Raw genomic sequence first — 20,069 nt, forward strand, 5'->3', positions numbered from 1 at the left:
TGAGCTGTTCATTAACTTAAATTCATGGAGTTACCGTTTTTTGCTGCCTTGAGTCTTTCTAGGTATTAAAAACATAACTATCATATAGTGCTTCAAAAATAAGTACAACATAAAATAAATAATTTTCATTATGTGTAAAAACAAAATAAATTTGAAAGTTCAATCTCATCACTAAGTTCAAGTGTTAGTCATTATTAAATTCAATTCCAAGATTTAGGACAACTTTGGGCTTCTGTCTCAGAGCTTAAATTCAAATGTAATAAAAACCTATCTCAATCAATTCATTACATATTTTAACTATTTACATTATATAGAATAAGAACTAAATAAATCCTAAAGCTTAAAAACAAATATTTTTAAAGTAGTGATTTTTGTGTTATTTTCATTGAATTCTCGGTAGTAAAAGCTAAGCACATTATTTCTGAAATAACAACTTTTGAATCTTTGAACTACAGCAATGTAATGAGGGAAAATATACCATTCTGAACACATAGTGTTTGATTCAGATTGACCCATTTTTATTAAGGAATACAGAAAGATGAGATACAGAATTCTGGAAGCTATTGGAAGGTAGGAACTCAGATCAAAAAATACAACATACTTTAACTTTTAGTGAGTTTATAGGAAACATGGAAGCAAATTCTATACTACTACACTAACATATTTTGAAATGGAAATTGAAATTCCATTAGAATAATTCCCCATGGGTAGTGTTACATATTTTTGTAGATGTCAACATCAAGCAGTCTAGCTTTACAATTTCCATGTATCCTATAGCATGAACATAGATAAAAACAATATTTTTTTTTAGGTTTGTTTGTGTTCTGAGACTACCATAAAGTTTGCTTTTTTCAAGTTCACTACAACTTAGGTCTCCTTTTTTCTTTCATTTCTCTATCTTTAAGCACTGCAAAGAAGCCCATAGAAGGTACTCGGGGAATATGTGGAAATACTACTAATGATAACAAGGTGGATGATTGTTGAGCACAACATACAAAGCTCATTTCAAGGATACTCTTATTAATATTTTGTATGGTGAAATGATAATATTAATATTGAAACATATACAAAGGTGAGCAGGAATACATCCACAGAACTATAAACAGAGGGAGGGCCGAAACACATGCGAGGCATCTGGAATCTACTCAACTTATCTACCCTAAGAAGAGAACATTTTCCTCTGAATTCCACAGTTCCATACTCCTTCCCCAATGGATTCACTCATCATCAGAAACAAGGATGTGCTTAAGAACATTTGCAAAGTACTACAGAAAATCAGTTCAGCATTTAACTCTTTCTCAGCTAAAGCCAACTATGCCTTTCCTCTCTTCATACACAGTACACATTTCTAAAGCAATGCAGAAATGAGCTGGAAACTTCCATTTCTTATAAACCTCATCAAAACATGAATCATAAATCCCTCTGTCCTTAAAAACACACATTCTGAGCAGCTGCATCATTTTTCTAAAATCTTTCAAACCATCTCTTCATTATCCATTAATAACATTTGCACTGGCAGTCCCAAGTCATGGCCTGGATGAGTCATGCCCGTTACCTCAAACTACTAAGTAATTAGCGCATTGTCAGTTCCCATATAAGACTTAATTTTAATATATATGTTAATATATAGATGTATATTCAACTGCTAAATGAGCATTAACTTTTTTAAGAGGACGGAGGAAATCAGTGAATCCATAGGCGACCAAACTGCTTGAAGTATGTTCCTCTTTCCTCCTCAGACCAATACATAAGTTAAAACCATCAATAAAAATCAGAAACTTCTGCTCGTCTTCTGCACTACCCAAGTAAAATGTAATTGTCTCCAGTCTGCACAGATCGGTCCCAAGAAACGACTACACTCATCACTGTAATCACTCTAACCAAGCAGTTGCGGAGCAATCTTTAAGACTAGGAACAACTTTCCAGAAGCATCCAGCACTATGAATATCGTCTTAGAGTTTCTCTGCTTCTTTGCGGCAGTGGCTGCAAGTGCTAGGCATCCAACACATACATGCACACAAAAAAACACCAGGGGCAAAACTGGAAATGTTCCTCGGAGTTGATGCCTGGGCGCTCTTACACCAATGCCGCACTGAAGTGGCTCCCACACGGAGCTGCGGACCGGAGAGGGCTACTTACGGAACGTGGAGGGAGCCATCCGGGCTCTGCAGATGAAGCTGCTGAGAATCCAGAGCGAGAGCGCTGCCCTGCAGCCTGCTCTCCTAGACACCACCATTCTTAGCGTCCGGGCCAGCGGTACTCCAAAAGCTCGCTGCGGAGATGCAGTTCACCTCGCCTCACCGTGGGGTTCTTGAAAGGAGCTGGTCTGTCCTCAGATGCGAGAGGAAGCCAAGCTCCTCCTGCTTCGTTTCCTCTCCCCTCACCCCTTCCAGGTTTCAATTCTGGGCTGGCAGTAGCAGGGGAGGCGCAGCCTTGTTTTCCCTTCTGTGTGGGTCTGGTCTCTTGCTCTGCGAGCCAGTGAAATGCCAGGGGAAGAAATTCAAACCGAGGAGGAATAGGAGGGGTGAGAGAGAGGAGGGGACTGACACCTACCCCGCCCTCTCCTCTGGAAAAAAAAAAAAAAATCACCAAAGGACGCGTGGGGAAATCTGGAGAGCACTGAGCCTGCAGGAGAGAACCGGAGAGCTATGTGTCCAGCGATGCTGCTGTTGCCACTGCGGGCGAGCACTGGGTGGCCACTGGGCAGCGCGACTCAGAGGGGTTTCCAGTAGGCTGTCAGCTCCCAGGATGAGATCAAGGATGTACGGAGTGGAGCACAGCCCGGGGTGCTCGCTTGGCCTCAGCGCGGCGCGGCACTGAGAAGCATCTCTAGCTGGAGAGTCACAGCAGCAGCGTCCACAGCAGCCGGGAGCTGGAGAAGCTGCTGCCTCCAGCAGCGCCTGCAGACCCGGGCGAGCCTGGCAAAGGGAAGCCTTCCCCCTCTTCCCTTCTTGTTCCCCTCCCCGGCCCCTCCTCCTCCTCCTCCTCCTCCTCCTCCTCCTCCTCCTCCTCCTCTTCCTTCTCTTTTCCTACCGTACTCCTCTTGCTGTAACAACCTTTCTGCCCTGCCCTCTGGCTTGGAAGCAAAAAAGAGAAGGAAGCCACCGACCCAGGTCCATTAGCTGGAGTCCCGGCCAAGGCAGGAGGTATGCGCCTCTCTCTGGGCGGGAGATGCTGCTGTCTGTGGTGCTGAAGTTGGGAATTTGCTGTGTAATCTAAGAACCCTGCTCCAGACCTGGCTAGTCCCTGACCCAGCGGTAGGGAGAAACCCCTTGCTGGGATGCTTTCTCTTTGCCTTCTCTCCTCCCCTTCAGATAGAGATGGTACAGGCTCCTGGAGCTTCGAACCCGGGGGAACCACCATCAGGCGTCCCAAAGGCAGTCTTCCGAGTGGTCCTAACACCAAGTGACAGCTCAAAACATCCTGACTGGATGGAGCAGAAAACGAGGATTGCAGATGTACCTAATGCAGATGTTTTACATGTGTAATTAATTCATATTTACTCGTATATATGCATATACATACATACACACACGTTCACCAAACACATGATGCTTAGAAAACCACACTCTGGCAAACACAAACACAAACAAACCCAACTGAAAAACTAGAATAAATAAGCAGTAAAATGATAATTATTTCAGAGTACTTAAGGCATTGCAAGTATTAAGAACTAGGTAGGTCTATAGAGAGGATGTTTTCTTTAATCATTTAGATGATTCCAATAAGTCTCAAGCTTTTCCTCTCAACTCCCATCTAGCCACACTCTACACTGATTTGTTTTCCTAACATCCAGCCCACATGAAGTACTTGGACTCTTTCCTCCCTACAGAAGCAATCTTTTCACTGACTTTACTGACACAATTAAGAATCATAGGTCTTCTTAATACCTAATGATGTTTAGGGAGGTCTGAGGAGGAGTAACCATGTCTTTCAGTGTTATGCAATCAACGAGCATTTGCCTTTCATGATAAATAAAATTTTTATGAAGATTTGTCTACTCCCAGAATAGATTTCAAGTTTTAATGTTATGGTTAGGTCTCAGAAAGGTCTACTGTAAACAGTACTGTGTGTTCACTGCATAATCAGTGTGGTGTTAATGGACCTGATTCAGCATTAATTTAAGTCTTTTTTATTGATTTAAAGGGATGCACTGTCCTAGTCAGAATTACAGGTTGGATAAACTCTGGAAAAATAAGAAATACACAGCTGACCAATGATGGGAAGGAACCACCTTCCTCCTCAGGTAGCCACTCTTCTCACCACAAAATAGGACGAAAAAGGCATCTGTGTGGATGAGAAAAATGTCTCTTTTCTATTTGAATTCCCACAGATGGCCATAAGTCAATGAACACTTGCCAGAACTCTAGACAGAACTGCCATCAACCAATTGTAAGAACTCAAAGGAACAAAGTATGAGAAAAATATAGTCAGAGAGAACAACATTTTTACAACCCTCAATTGCTTAAGTATGTCTCTCCATTTCTAACCGTTGTGTTAGGTACCACCTATATGGTTCTAAAATACTTTAAACAGGAGAAAAGAAAGAGAAACAAATTGAAGGTATCACATTTTCAGTCCTCCAATGGATGTCATTCAATGTGTACAGTATGCAGATTTGTAGCTACTGTATATCTTTATTGAACAAAACTAACTGTAATAGATGTGTCTGGTTAATTGATTTCATAACATAAAATGATTTTCCATAAAATCATTATAATCAGTTTATAGTCATTTTAGAATGACCAAAATCAAACAAAACATGTAATAACAAGTTTTTTTTGTTGTTGTTACAGACCATCACTTTTGTGCTATTTAACATGGGCTGATTTTATGTGTGACTAAAGATGTTCCTAGATGCATTGAATGTCAGCTCAAACATTATTACATGATTTGAAGCTTTCCACTCTTGCTAACTAGACTTGAATATCAGGAGACACACACAGCACAATGAAAGCAATAAGACTTCAGTGGTGATCCCTTGGATGCTAGTCATTGTTCTGTCTTCTCTCAATTTCACTACCGAAATCTCTGTGAAGACATTTCATTTTACTTCAATTATGACTGTGTCTGGTAGTGAGAAGACTGGAATCAGTATTTTCTTTTTAATCTTGGTCAGAAACTAATCATATAATTGAAGAGCTGTCAATATCCCTACTAGTGTCTATCCTATATTGATAACCATGCTTCGGAGAATGGATTCAGATCAGTTTCTGCATTGCATTTGTATTTGAAAAAATGATTAAATATAGTTGGTTGTGATCTTAAATGTCACATTAGCTTGAGGCTAGTAAAACGCTAGCCAATGGCACATAGGAAGAAAAGGGAGGGTGCTTGTAAAAGAAGGGAGACAAATTACATTATTTTTGAAAAAAAAAATGCCTTTCAATTACAATAAATAGGTTCTTAACAGGAACTACTTGACAGAAGAAAGATACATTTGAGCTCAAAGTTTCTAAGGTGTCAATTCAAAGTGATGGACAAGATGTGGTAGAGCATAGCATTCCATACCATGAAGGAACACGAAAAGAGAAAGATGCTAATACTACACCCAAGTTCTGTTTTCCTCCAGTTGATCATGTTGGTGCCCGAAGCCCATTAGTAGTGCTACCCTTATTCAAGTTGGCTCTGTCCTCTCATTTAACCATTTGGAAATGTCCCCAAGGGCGTACTCAAAGTTACATCTTAGTCTCCACAATGACTGTGGGTACAGTCCAGTTGAGAATGATGATTAATCATCATGCAGAGAAATAGAAATTAAGAAAGCATGAGCACTCCTCACCTTTAGGAACTCACATTCCATTGCTTTCCAAGGGAAAACACTGGGATTACTTTTGGTCTTTCTCTTTTTAACAGAAACCTATACTTGTAGATGTGTTATTACTTCACACAGATATTCATCATTATATCATCAATATTTCTTGAGTATCCACTATTATTGAACTTGCCATTGTTCTAAGTGCCAACATTAGATTTATAGGCAACTTTCATCAGCAAGAATTGGCATGCAGCATTTGAATTTGAAGACAAAAATAAGTTTGTAATATCTTTATATCAAATGTTTTCCAGTGAATGCTTATAAGACTTCTTTAGTATTCTCATGCTATTAACAATATATATTCAAAAGGGTATATAATTACTGTTTTTAATTCAAAGATGTTTAACAATAAAACATGTCACATAGTATATACTTTGAAATCCACTAAAGTTATAACCGACATGATAAATGAGACATTTTGCTACTACCACTATTTTTATGTGAAAAACTATTCAATGAAGCACTGAAAAATCACAGTACATTTCATAGATGAAGAAGTAGATAAAGAAGTCTCGGGATTCCCATGGAATAGACTTTAATTCTGGAACGCAGATTAGCCAACTGTGCCAAGAAATCAGTGAATATCCTTAGGATATAAAACAGGTTTGTCCTTGGTGCTGGTGAGATGACTCAAGGGCAGAGTATTGGCTTTCTTGGCAAGGACTTCAGTTAAATCCTAACACCTACATGGCTGTTCACAACTGCTTTCAACTCCAGTTTCAAGACTTCTACAGTCCTCTTATGGCCTCCACAAGCAATGCATGAATGTAGTGCAGGCACAGCAGTCATAACACACAAAATGTTTACTGGATTAGAAAAGGAACACTGCCAACCTTATACTATACCCTAGGACAACTATAGCACAGGTTTCTTTGGGGGTACTAGAATGTGCCCGAGATACTGAAATGAACTACCTAGTGAGAAAAGATTGAACAAGGTTAAAAGTTACCCTGAAAAATCTGGTGTACACAGCATTTACCTGGACTCTGAATTTAGCAAAGCTTGCAGGCCATGGGTGTGGTGAGATCTTTCGTATCATAATCAAACATCAATAGTTGGGAAGACAGACACAGAAAAGTGTACAAATAAGACTGTAAAAAATACCACTTAGTGGTCATATAATGTGGGATGTCTAGTGTTATTTGGAGAAAATTCTTGAATAACATTTGCTTAGAAACAATATGTATGTAATTTAATTGACCAAATTAACAATCAATTGGATGTTTTTAACAATAATTAGGAAGTTGTACTCAGATAGAGATATTTAATGCACATAGAATAATACATTTGCAATTAATAATCAGAATTAGGAGCCTGTATGAGAAGCAGGTAAACAAATGTATAAAAGTTAGAATATTGAATGTTACCTTTTAAGAATGTATTTTTAAATTAAAATACAATTACAATACTTTTCCTTTCCTTTCTTTCCTCCAAACTCTCTTATTACTTTATTGTTTTACACATAGACTCAAATATAAGAATACACCTGCCAAGCCCATTTTTGTTATTTATGTGTATATAATTTCTGGGTTGATCATTTAGGATCAGGTAAGCAAGGAAGGGCCCCATCTTTGGAAAAGGCTTGTTTTGCTTCTATCAACAGTCAATAGTTGTCTGAAGCCCTTGCCTAGGGATTGAACCTCATGAGATGTCCCCACTACTGTCTTAGCATACCTATTGATATTGTCATTGTTCAAGTCTTAATTAGACAAACATTTCTAGGGGATATAGATTCATAGCAGCCTTCCTGGTCCTCTTACTCTCAGAATCTTTCCACCCTCTCTTCTCTAATGTTCCCTGAGCCTTAGGTGCAGGATCTGTGTTGGAGATGTATCCTTTGCAACTGGGCTCACTGTGATTTTTTTTTTTAATTTCTGTATGTATCCAGTTGTGATTTTCTGTAATGATCTCCATATTCTGTGAGGAAATCTTCTTTAAAGATTGGCTAAAATCAGTCATCTAAGTATATAAGGAATAATTATGAAGCTACAGTTAGGAATTATGCCAATCAACAAGTGTGATTTTTAGATTTTCTTCTAAGATCTATGGCTGGTGGTTGATATATTGTGTATCCTAATAATTTTATCTGAGGGTCAGAAAACAGAGCAGCCACTAGATTAGACATTGAGGCCAGAAAATGGTGGCACATGCTGTGCCTTTAGTCCTATCACTTGAGAGGCAGAGATTTGTGTCGATCTCTGTGAGTTCAAGACCACACTGGGAATATAGCCAGGTGTGTTGGCACACACCTTTAATCCCAGCACTTGAGATCTCATGTCTTTGCTTGGGAAAGACACATGCCTTTAATGTCAGAAAGTGATTGTAGGAAGCAGAAAGGTATAAAAGGCATGAAGACCAGAAACTAAAGGCTTTTAAGCTTTTGACTTTTAGCAGCAGTTCAGCTAAGATCCATTCAGGTGAGGACTCATAAGCCTCCAGTCTGAGGAAACAAGATCAACTGAGGAGTTGGCAAGGTGAGGTTGGCTGTGGCTTCTTTCTGCTTCTCTGATATTTCAGAATTTACCCCAATACCTGGCTCTGTGTATTTCATTTGTAAGACCATTTAGCAATTTGTGTTACAATGGCTTACTAACTCCAGTTGTTTAGATAGGATTCTAGCACAAGGCATGGTTTCTGTCCTGTTATGTGTGCCTTAAATCCTATCAGATAGCTGATGGTTATGGACCTTTAGGGATATCTTGCCATGATGGTCATTGTGGTTCATGGGCATCCTCACAGTGTGTTAGGACTATTGATCAATTCCTTCCCCTGACAGTTTGCTTACTACTTTAATATCATAACACTTTCTGACTATGGAAGATTAGAGCACAAGAGGGAAGTAATCAGGTTTGATCTAGCTCAAATCCTGCAAGGTCTGTGACCTCAGAGTGTGACATCTTGCCTCTTAGAGTCAATCATAGATAATAGCAATTACCCATATTGTTTTGAGAGCTACTTGGACTACCATGACAGACAACTGCAACAAAAATACTTCATGTCTGGTAGTGTCTTTATTAGATTTTATTTTATGTTGTTTATAATTATATCTATGTGCTTCTGGGTAGGAATGCCTTCTGCAGAGGCCAAAGGAGAGCATCAGATCCCTTGCAGCTGGAGTTACAAGCAGTTATGATCTACCAGATATCTGTCCTATGAACTGAAGTCAGGTTCTCTGCACAAGCAGCAAGTTCTCTGAACTGCCTTATCTTTCCAGGCCTTGATCCAACCATACTCTGTTGCTTCAAAGTATCCATCTAGCTTTGGTTTGTTTATATGATGACATGAATAGAAGTGAGACATATATTTTGGAATAACTACTCCTGGAGAGTAGCAATTAAAATATGAGTTATTTTGGCAAGTTGAAGTTTTGGTTTTTCCAAATCTAACCTACATTTTATGAAGAGATTATATTGTAAAATTGCCCATTATTTGATTATGTCACTGATTAATGAAAATGAATATCTGGGATAGAAGGCCATAGCAGCAAAAATAAAATATGTGATTTCTCCTTGCAGGAAAAAGGCCTGCTGAATTCAGTGCATGGGGAATATGTATAGAAAGGAAAATACATATATTTTATGTTAGAGTTTGCCAATTTGAAATAATAATTTAGATGTTGGAGAATATTTATTAAAAGTTCCACTTACTGTAACTGGCTGATAATTACTATTTAAAGTGTATTTTATTTTCAGTCCAAATGTAGCATAGAAAGGGAGAGATCAAGGAAAAACATGAATAGCCAGAAGAGAAAGTGGACAAAATAATTAAGCATATACCTATAAACTGGTAGCTGCTAATTTTATAAAAACACTGCCATTTCATGGAACACATGACTATTTAGCAATTCTTCAATCCAGACGCATTTTAGTTTTTTAAAATATAAATAACTTTTCAAGCAAATTTAATTTCTGTAAAATCTTATTTTGACATTAAATCTATAGATAGATAGATAGATAGATAGATAGATAGATAGATAGATAAATTTAAAACCACCTGGAGATGTTTGCCAAAAACATGAAGAGATAAAAGTTACTAAATTGTGCTCAATGGGCAACAATAGCTTTCTAAAATGACTAGCAAGCACATTGTTTTGAATGCTGTTATTACACAGACTTTAGAAAGACCAGGTGTTTGTACATGAAAAAACTAATGGCAGGTGGATTAGTTTGAGGGTTCTGTGAGTCTCTGGACAGCCCTCTGAGTGATCTGATATACTTTTCCTGGCTTAATTTTCACAGTTATAAATTAGAAAGACATTTACTCTATGAAATTGGGCTATTTTGAGGATATACTGTAATTTGTGTGTAATATATCTAGCACATTATAGGTTCTTTCTACACATAAATTATTATAAATATTATCTGGATTGATGAACATGGCAGAAAAAAAAACAAAGTCACAGAATCTCAAGTTTATTCTTCATTAAGTTCACATTACAAAAGCATCCTGAAACTTTTGAATAAAAATAAAACTCATCAGCAGAAATTATCAAAAATTGTCTGGAGAAGAACAGTTTGTAAATTATTGTTAAACTAGTAGTAATAAGACTGAATGTACATTGAAATACAATTTTGAAATCTGTTTAGGATTTAAAACTACTGTGAGAAAATAGTGTCTACCAAGACAGAAAGGAAGGTGTGTAATGCACCAGCCAAAGCTGGGGCTCACAAACCTCAGATCCTCATAAGATTTTGATATAGAAGATATTGATTCATTTTCATATAATCTACTCCATAGATAATGCTACATTGTTGAGGCTAGAACAAAAGTATAAAGACAACAGTTACCTTCAACAAGTCTGACCCATATTGTAAAGCAATATTTAAAATGAACAGAAGAGGGCCTAAGGCAAATTTCACATTTAAAGGTTAGTGCCAAAGAAGTCAGACCACCAAATCTACATCCAAGGCTGCATTCAAGTTTCTTCCTGAAATAATCAAGAGTTGAAACTTGTGGTGTTTGATCTAATCCAAATGCCTGCTCTTATAGATGGCTTTATAGGATAGGAACTATTACAGAATGAATAGCTCACATTTAATATTTTGTCACCAAAGGTGTGTTTTAGTGAAAAATATTATGACTCACACAAAATGGCTATTATAGAAAAAAATCTTTAAATATCTTTGCTAAAACTCCAATGGCAGAGGCTAAGGGTTTGGTCTTAGTCTGGTTGTGATAGTAAAATAAAGACACCCAAATGTGTGGCTTACAAACAGCATGTGCTTATTTCTCAGTCTTCAATAACCTGTTGGAAGATTTGGGTTTTAGTGAGGGCTCATTCTACATAAACCATTCTCTTCAGCTCTGCCTTTAACTCAAGGAATGACAAAGATACATCATCCTTCATTCTCTTTCAGGAAATGTTCTGTCCCACTCATGATTGGTCAGCTTTTAGGAATAAAGATTATTAAGCACATACTTTGTACACCATCTGGGAAGCTGAGATATTTAATTCTATCTGCATATTTGATTATTATGGCCTTAATTTGCTGTAGTGAACGTATGTGATGGAACAGACTCAGAGGTGATAATTTTTGCTTAAATACTGTAAGCTAGTTTGCATATATACTGCCAAAACATTTAGAGCTGGTTGCCATAGTTCATCCTGTTCCTAATTCCCTGTAAGGATACATTTATTCATCTAGCAATAGGAAGCAAGGATGCTCTATTAACTGATGCAGATTTTAAGATAATTATGAAACTCAGAGTTGTGCTTTATGTCAACCACATAAAACCAATATTAAATTTTTCTTTAGTTTTCACTATGAGACAATTACAAAATGAATTCTAAAAATGACTTTATTCATATAGAGCAACATAAATATATTTAATCCTTTTTAAAATATTTCTCTCTTAGCAGTAGAAACATTAAAATCACTCTATTATGGCAATTTTAGCATCCATTATTGCAACTTAATGATAATAAGGTAGCTTATGTGATGATACAATAGTTGATTATATCTTGGTCTACAGAATATACTGCTTCAATACCATTTGGTCAGGAATGAGAAGAGCAGGGCCGATGATATTTCTGTTTCTATCTTGCTTTCATATAATTAGTTCATACCCCTCCTTTGATATTTTGAATAGAGTTAATGTAATAAATTTTGTCTTTGACTATTCCTTAATCTGATGATTCTTAGGCTCTCTTAACTTCATGCACTACAACTGAGGACAAGGAGGAGATTAAAATTGTTCTGTGATAGTTATTTATTATTTCTGTTGTCTTTATTTCTTAAAAAAAAAATGCTAAAAAGGCTAAGTTGTAAGTTAAGACCATCTGAGGTAGCTTTTGCTTCCATAGTACCTCTTCCTTTACCAGAACAATTGTGCTTAAAGGACAAGAGGGGTAGATTTAGTCTTTGGGAAATTCTTATTTATTTATTGTTTATTATTTTATGTTTTACTGAATTTGGCTACAGGCACAGAATCTCAATGGCCAAGTTTCAGCAAAATTGTAGTTAGTTACAGAGTATTTGCCCCTTATACTATTCTGCTTATGTCCTTTGGGAACTTGGCTTGGGATTTGCAACTACTGCTGGAATCCTGGGAGTCTCTCTCTTTAATACTTTCAAGTGAACCATTCGTGTTTTAAGCCCAGCAGTTTTAATGTATGTAAATTTTATGAACACAGTAGAAGACAGTGCTCATTAATGATGAGTTTCAGCTGCTAGTGTTTATAAGTTACTGTTTGTTATAAGGGTTGGAGCCTGACCTGTTGTCGTTGTCTTTCCTTAAATTTTCTGAATCCTTTCTTCTCTTATCTTGAAATTCCCAGTAGCGAATAAATTATTTTTAGAGGTTTCTATATCAGGAATTTGTGTAATAAATTAGCTATAACTTCACAAATTTCTGAATTAATTAAAAGGATGAATATATGTGAGAGTAAATAGTGGCAGGGAATACACAGGCATTGATACCCTGTCAGAGTCTTTATATTATGCTTCTGATTTTATATGTCATGCATTAATATGTTTCACTTTAAGTAACAATAAATAAATTTACCTATTGAAATATAATATATCAATATTTTCTACATTAACTAGTATTCAATCAATGCTAATACTCAAGTAGAGTTTAGTGGGCAATATGCATTTCACTATTGTGTAATTAGAAAGCTAAACCTGGCATCATATGCTTTTAGCACGTTTGAAATATGACAATGGCCAATTTTACAATTGATATTATCCAGAGTCAGTGCAAAAAGCTTTCTTCATATCACTTTTTAAATTCATGTTCTGAGGAAGTTTTGCTCATATCCACATTGGAGCAAGTAACTGAAAGGATGGGCTCAAGGGAGACTTTTCTTTCTCCATTCTAATAGAATCTATTGCTTGAATTCCACTAGAGGCTGAGAAAGGCGGATTGCAATGGAAATGGATTGAACTTCCATTTAATAGACACTCAATAAACTATTCTTGATTGATTGAAATATAGTTCTCGATCTAAACCATTAGTTGTTAGCTCCCACAGATGATCAAATTGCCTCTGCAAGAATCCCTTCAGCATTATTAACCATTGAAATCCAAGAACTTTTGGGGGAGTTCCTCTTAGCATTGATTTTCAAATAAAAAAAAATATAGAAACTTTACTCTAAGGTAATCAATTTACCCTAAAATTTAAAACTTGCCTGTATATATCCAACTCATATGATTGTCCTGAAAGAAGAATAAATGTGTGAAGAAAATTCAACAGAAAAATGATGAGATGCCAATTAATCTCTCAAGGGACCCACCCTGATGTGTGTTTTCCTGCTCCCTCCCTATCCTGTCATTTATACATTAAAAACAGGGGGCAACATCTTTCATGCTTTGCCCATTGCACAGCCTCATCTTCTTTACTGAATATCTGCCTGCCATTTAGCCTGTCCAATATCTGAGAAAAGAGTGACATAAAAGGAAAAGCAGCACTTACCAGGTCTAGACTCCTTCTACGAATATGTTTTTGTACTATTTAAATTAGATTTAAAGAATTTTAATTTCCCAGGTTCTCAAAAATCTACCCCTAGTAGTTCAGCAAATCCCTAAGTATAATGCCTCTGTGTAAATCAAACTCATTCCTGGTTTGAAAAATATCTGAGAAAATCAAATTAACATGAGAAAGATTTGTTCTGGTTCATGTTTTCAGAATCTTCCATCTGTGGTTGGCTGCCTCCATTGTGTCTGAGGCAATATATCATGAAGAAGAGAATTGATACACTAACGATACCTCCTGGTAGCTAGGAAACAAAGAGAGAAGACTTTAGAGCATGCTCAGGTGACCTACTTATTCCAACATAGCCCCCTTCCTAGTCGCCCAATCAATAATGAATAGGATGGATTAAATTATTAGATTAACTCACAGATAAAGATGGCTGAATAATGATCCAACTGTTCCTTAGTATTGTCACCAGCTGAGAAACAGAAGTCCAACCAACATGTGACCTTTTCTTTTTCTTTCTTTGTCTTTGTTTCTTTGTTTCTTCCTTCCTTCCTTCCTTCCTTCCTTCCTTCCTTCCTTCTTCCTTTCTTTCTTTCTTCCTTTCATTCTGTTTTTTCAATTTTAATTTTTTTGGTGGAGAGCATTATTTTATTCAAACTTTAACTGTCTCCACAGCACAAATTTGATATTTCATGCAGCCACATTAAAATTCCAGATCTTAATCAAATATCCCTACCCTTAATGAAGAAAATAATAAACACAGCTTTATTGTGCTTAATGTTCTATTATGGGCCTTTTTTTATTTCTTTTTTTTCTTTATTAAGAAATTTTCTACTCACTCCACATACCATCCACAGATCTTCCTTCCTCCCTCCTCCCTCCTCCCACTCCCCAGCCCTCTTTGCCAAGCCACCCTGCCTCCCCATATCCCCCAAATCGAGGTCTCCCATGGGGAGTCAGCAGAGCCCAGCACACTGAGCCTATGCAGATCGAAGCCCCTTCCCACCGTACCAAGACCATGCAAGGCGTCACACCACAGGCACTGGATTCCCAGAAGCCTGCACACAGACCAGGGACAGATCCCAATCCCCATGCATTGGTGCCCCCCAAACATTTTGAGCCAAATAACTGTCTTCCGTATCCAGAGGACCTAGTCCAGTTCAGTGGGGGCTCCACAGCCACCAGTCCACAGTTCATGGGCTTTCATTAGTGTGGCAAGAATCTCTGCATGTCTTCCCATCATGATCTCGACGTCCCTCGCCTGCAGAATCCCCTCATCTCTCATCAATTGGATTCCCAGAGCTCAGCCTGGTGCCTGGTTATGGATATCTGCATCTGCCTCCATTAGTCACTGGACAAAAGCTCTCTGATGACATCTAAGTTATTCACTAGACCAGTCACCAGAGTAGACCAGTCCATGCACCCTCTGGACCACTGCCAGAAGATCAAGGTGGAGTCATTTTTGTTGATTCCTGAGAGCCTCCCCAGCACCCTGCCTCTTCTTATTCCCATGATGTCCTCATCTATCATGATATCTTCCTCTCTGCCATCCCACTCTGTCTATTAGGGACCTTTTATAAGAAATATTTAGTTAAATGAAGGACTGGTTATCATTTGAGATCACGCAATATAGCTGGTGCCATTTATTCAGGATCTCCTACATGGAGCAATTTTAATAGTATGTTTCTTACAGCTAATTTTTCAACTGAGTCCTTTTCCTTTGACTACAACTGAAAGTAATTTTGAAGCTTGTGTAATTGTCTACTCTAGATTATTTCAGAAAGAATTAAACAGAGAGAAAGTTAATAACCCCCCGCTTACTTGTCTTTAAAGACCCAGTAGCATAAGAGAGAAGGGAAAAGGGTGGATGGAAGAAAGAGAAGAAGAGGAAGAGAGGCATGGGCAAGTTCTTAATTCTCTTAATACAGAGAGAAAATGCATGGGTAATTGCAAACAGATATGTTCTGGCTCAGTACTGAAGATTATATGTAAGTAGTTAATTGAGTTGGCCTTCCTCCATTGTTCAAGAGTTCATTACAATGGAAGATGTTTAAATAAGATGACAATACTCCACTTCTCACTTCATAATAAAAACTATAATGATCAACAATAATAATAATACCAAACTATCATCAGCTCATGAAGCACGATGTAAAGGCCATGTTCTGAAATTTTAATTTACAATTTGTTATTATTTTACATTCATGATACCAATAACGTTGCATATGTAAAATCAATGCAATTGAACTCAGTGGAGGGAAAATGATCTAAAAATTATTACATTGTCATTTATTTATTCTGTGTGTGTGTGTTTGTGTGTGTGAGTGTTTATGTGTATTGTATGTATATATGTATGTATGTATGTATGTATGTATGTATGTATGTATGTAAAGGAAAGCAGAAGATTATATTAAAGGCAAGTTGAAAACATTCATATTAGGAGTTATAAAGAAAAAGAATAGATTTTTTTCTTATATGCTCTAACACAAAAGACAGGCAAAATGGTGACTATGTTGAAATACCTAGACATGAAAATAAGTTCCAATGAATACAAAAAGCACCATTAAACTATTGTCCATTCAAATTGTTATTCCCTCTCTTTCTACAATCTCTAGCATAACAGCCTCCCACACCATGAAAGCATAGCAAAATACTCATTCTTTGTACTCAGAGTAAAAATCTTTTATTCAGGATTACAAAATACAATACAATTTAGAAACTAATTTTATTGAATAAATAGCACTATTAAGAATTACTTTTGTACTATATATCATTGAAATGACAAATTTTATTTAACTGCAGTATTTAAACTAGCATTTTATTTTATCCACTAGGTGATTATATAAGAATGTTGTAGAACTGACAGTATGAAGGCTATTCTATAATGTTTAGTCTATTTCACATTATTTAGTTAGTTACTGTGTGTGTGTGTGTGTGTGTGTGTGTGTGTGTGTGTGTGTGTGTGTGTAGTGTTAAGTACAGTTTGCATGTCTGCCACAGCTGGAATATAGATTTCATAGGACAACATTCAGGAGTTGGTTCTTTCATTACAACATGGTATCACAAGGATTGGACTCAGGTCATCTGACCTGTACACACTGAGTCATCTCTCTGGCCTATTTTCTAAGTTTTCAACATTTATGTCCTTTGTAGTGTTACAGAGTCCATAAAATACCTGTAAATCAACACAGTTTCTTTCTTTGAGTATTACTTGTAAGACAAATCTTAAAAGGTCTTCTTAATCAAAAACCTGTAGCCAGATATTGGGGTGAAAACTGAGAGATTGGCCACAGCCAGACTCACCTTACCAACTCCTCAGCCTCCAGAGAGAGCTATTTCCTATATACCCATACCTATATGCCTCTCTGTCTCTGCCATCTCACTTCCCCTCTCTGCCCAGTTACATTACTTTCCTCTTTCCACCCAACTACATCACTTCCTATCTGCCTGTACAGACCTCCAGACCTCTGTGGTTAAGTAATTCTAGGAATTAAAGGAGTATGCCACCATGTCTGGCCCTGTTCCCAGTGTGGCCTTGAGCTCATAGAGATCTGGATGAGTCTCTGCCTCCTGAATGCTAGGATTAAGGGCTACCACTGCTGGACAGTTATATTTAATATAGTGGATGGCTTTTTACTCTGATCTCTATGTAAGCTTTATTTATTAGAGCATAAATAAAATATCACCACAACTATTACTGTTTTCACTGTTATTTTGATGGTAAGAAAATCAAATAAACCTTAAATGGTACAAATATTTCATATTCATATATTTCCTTCTATTAGAATTTAGTGACTTATCACATAGTAGAAATTGTTCTATGTGTTTCTATAGAGCACAATGAATGAGATGCCTGGTCTGCTAACACTTACATAAAAATGGGTTAGGGAGAAACATTTCACAATGGAAAATAATTTGTTAAAAAATATATATTGCAGATGTAGAGCCTATGGGGCTTTCATACATTGGTTAACACAGATGTATGGAAGTGATCCTCAGGCTAACATACAATGAACATGAAAGGCAGTGATGATTTGCATGAAAAGCTGTATGTATGAAGCTTAGCTAAGTGTCAATATGGCCTCAAAAGCTTCTTCGTGTAGAAATTAGGGACCATGCAGACAAGCAGCAGACCTTGAGGTCTTTGGAGAACATAGAAGCCATATAGAGTGTCTAAACACAATGGGCCAAAATCAGTTTAGAAATCTATTAACTAGTCCAGAGATAATGTTAGCATGAACTACTCTCATTCTAGTAGAGCTGGAGAAACACAGTTGCCTTGGGCCAAATTTTGGAGCTAGTGTTTTGGGGCCAACTGGTGAAATAAATAGGAATAAGGGAAACTAAGTATGGTTACTATGTGTATGTGCTTATGAGTTTATACTTAGTTTTGTATCTGGATTACAAGCATATCCTGATATCAATTACTGAAACAGGGAAAACTGAGATAGATTTAGAGTAAAACTCACTATTATACATGGAAGAAATTTGACATCTTTGGTTAGTTTTAGAAGTAGAATATGCAGTCATCCAAATAAGTCTAAAATTCAAAATAATGATTAGAGATAAAAAAGAGGGCATAATTGCCAGAAAATAGTATGAAATTGATAAAAATAAGATGGGTGGAAGAATAGAATTTAGAAGGCCCCACAATTTCAGAGTTGAAGGGGATGTGAAGGATCGAAGAGATGTCAGAGACTGTGGCCAGTTGTGTGGGAGATGGTGTAGAAGAAAACATAGCATCTTTTACTGCAAAAAAAAGGTGTGCCAATTGAGATGGCCTCAGCTGAAAGTATTGCAACAGAACATTTATCAATCCTTGTTTCATATGCTTTCTTATCCCAATCCACTTAGAAGCATCCCCATAATTATTGAATTCATGCAAACGTTTATTACAGAAGAATAAGTCTGTATTAAGCACTTAAATTGTCATCTCCCTTCATACCTAAGGGTGTAAGTATAACCACAGCAGCTTTAAGCTAAAGGAAAATAAAATAAAATGAATAGACCATCCGACTGAATGGACACACATATTTGCAAGCAATACACACAGTATCTGAAATGCATATGGAAATCAACTCATTAGTAAGAGAACAATTTGATTTTAAAATAGAAAAAGGATATTGGAAAAAACATAGGGACAAATAGCCAAACTAGTGGAAACACATGAACTATGAACCAATAGCTGAGGAGCCCCCAACTGGATCAGGCCCTCTGGATAAGTCAGACAGTTGATTAGCTTGAACTATTTGAGAGGCACCTAGACAGTGGGACCCAGACTTGTCCTTAGTGCATGAGCTTGCTTTTTGGAACCTGGGGCTTATGGAGGGACACTTTGCTCAGCCTGGGAGGAGGGGACTGGACCTGCTGCAACCAAATCTACCAGGTTGAGCTGAATCCCTAGGGGAGTCCTTGCCCTGGAGGAGATGGGAATGGGGCTTGGGCTGGGGAGAGGGTGGGGGGAGCGGGAGGAGGGAGGACAGGGGAATCTGTGGCTGATATGTAAAATTAAATTAAATTATAAAATTAAGAAAAGAAATGATAGAGTTTCAGGACTGTAAAAAAAATGCAATTATTAATTTAAAAATAAATAATTAAAATGACTTTTCTAACTATAAAAAAGGATAATAGTATATATTTCTCAAAAGAGAAATAAGGGTTTCATGAATAAATGAACACAGATGTTGAGTGGCCCTAACTTTCAGAGAAAAACAAATTAAGGCCATAATAAAATGTCATCTCATATCTATTAGGATAGCTTCTATTAAAATGATGATGGACAGCAAGAGTTGGTAAGGGAAGAGAGAAAGAGGAATGCTGGTTCATTTTTGGACTGATATAAATGAGTACACACATTGAGAGATTTGGCATGAACACTGCTTTAAAAAGCTGCACTATGAAATATATGCGGAACAGATCTATAAAACTGCATAATGTCACTCATGAGAAGCCAAGACAAACAAGTGATATAGTGATATTTGAAAATTCCAAACAATCCAATAAATAAGTAGGCTAATGAAATGGATAAGTTGTTCTCAAAAGATGAAGTTCAATGGACAGTTAGTGTGAAAAGTGTTCAATATCCTTCACTATGTTAGAAATCTGAGGTAAAACTAAACAGACTTCATCTCACCCAGGCCAGAAAAGCTGACATAATGAAAACAAAAGCAAACAAACAAAAAACAAATACATAACAAATTCTGGTTAAGCTATTGGTAAAAGGGAAAATTTTCTTATTTTCTTCTTATTGTAGGTATGTAAATTAGTTATGACAGTATGAAATCAGTAGAGAGATATCTCAAAAACTGATTAGGAATACCAAATGACATGC

General features: G+C 37.0%; 1 protein-coding gene across 1 annotated transcript in view; it reads right to left on the reverse strand.

Moving 5' to 3' along the window:
• The window catches only part of Cntnap2 (contactin associated protein 2), a 2,080,708-nt gene extending 2,077,760 nt beyond the window's left edge, over window positions 1–2,948 (reverse strand). Inside the window, exon 1 of the mRNA XM_036182111.1 lies at window positions 2,140–2,948. Within this exon, the coding sequence (XP_036038004.1) occupies window positions 2,140–2,236 (97 nt within the window). The 5' untranslated portion in view covers window positions 2,237–2,948. The remainder of the gene's footprint in view (window positions 1–2,139) is intronic.
• Between the last annotated feature and the right edge of the window lie 17,121 nt (window positions 2,949–20,069).

Source organism: Onychomys torridus, chromosome 3, assembly GCF_903995425.1.
Source record: "Onychomys torridus chromosome 3, mOncTor1.1, whole genome shotgun sequence".
NCBI lineage: Eukaryota > Metazoa > Chordata > Mammalia > Rodentia > Cricetidae > Onychomys > Onychomys torridus.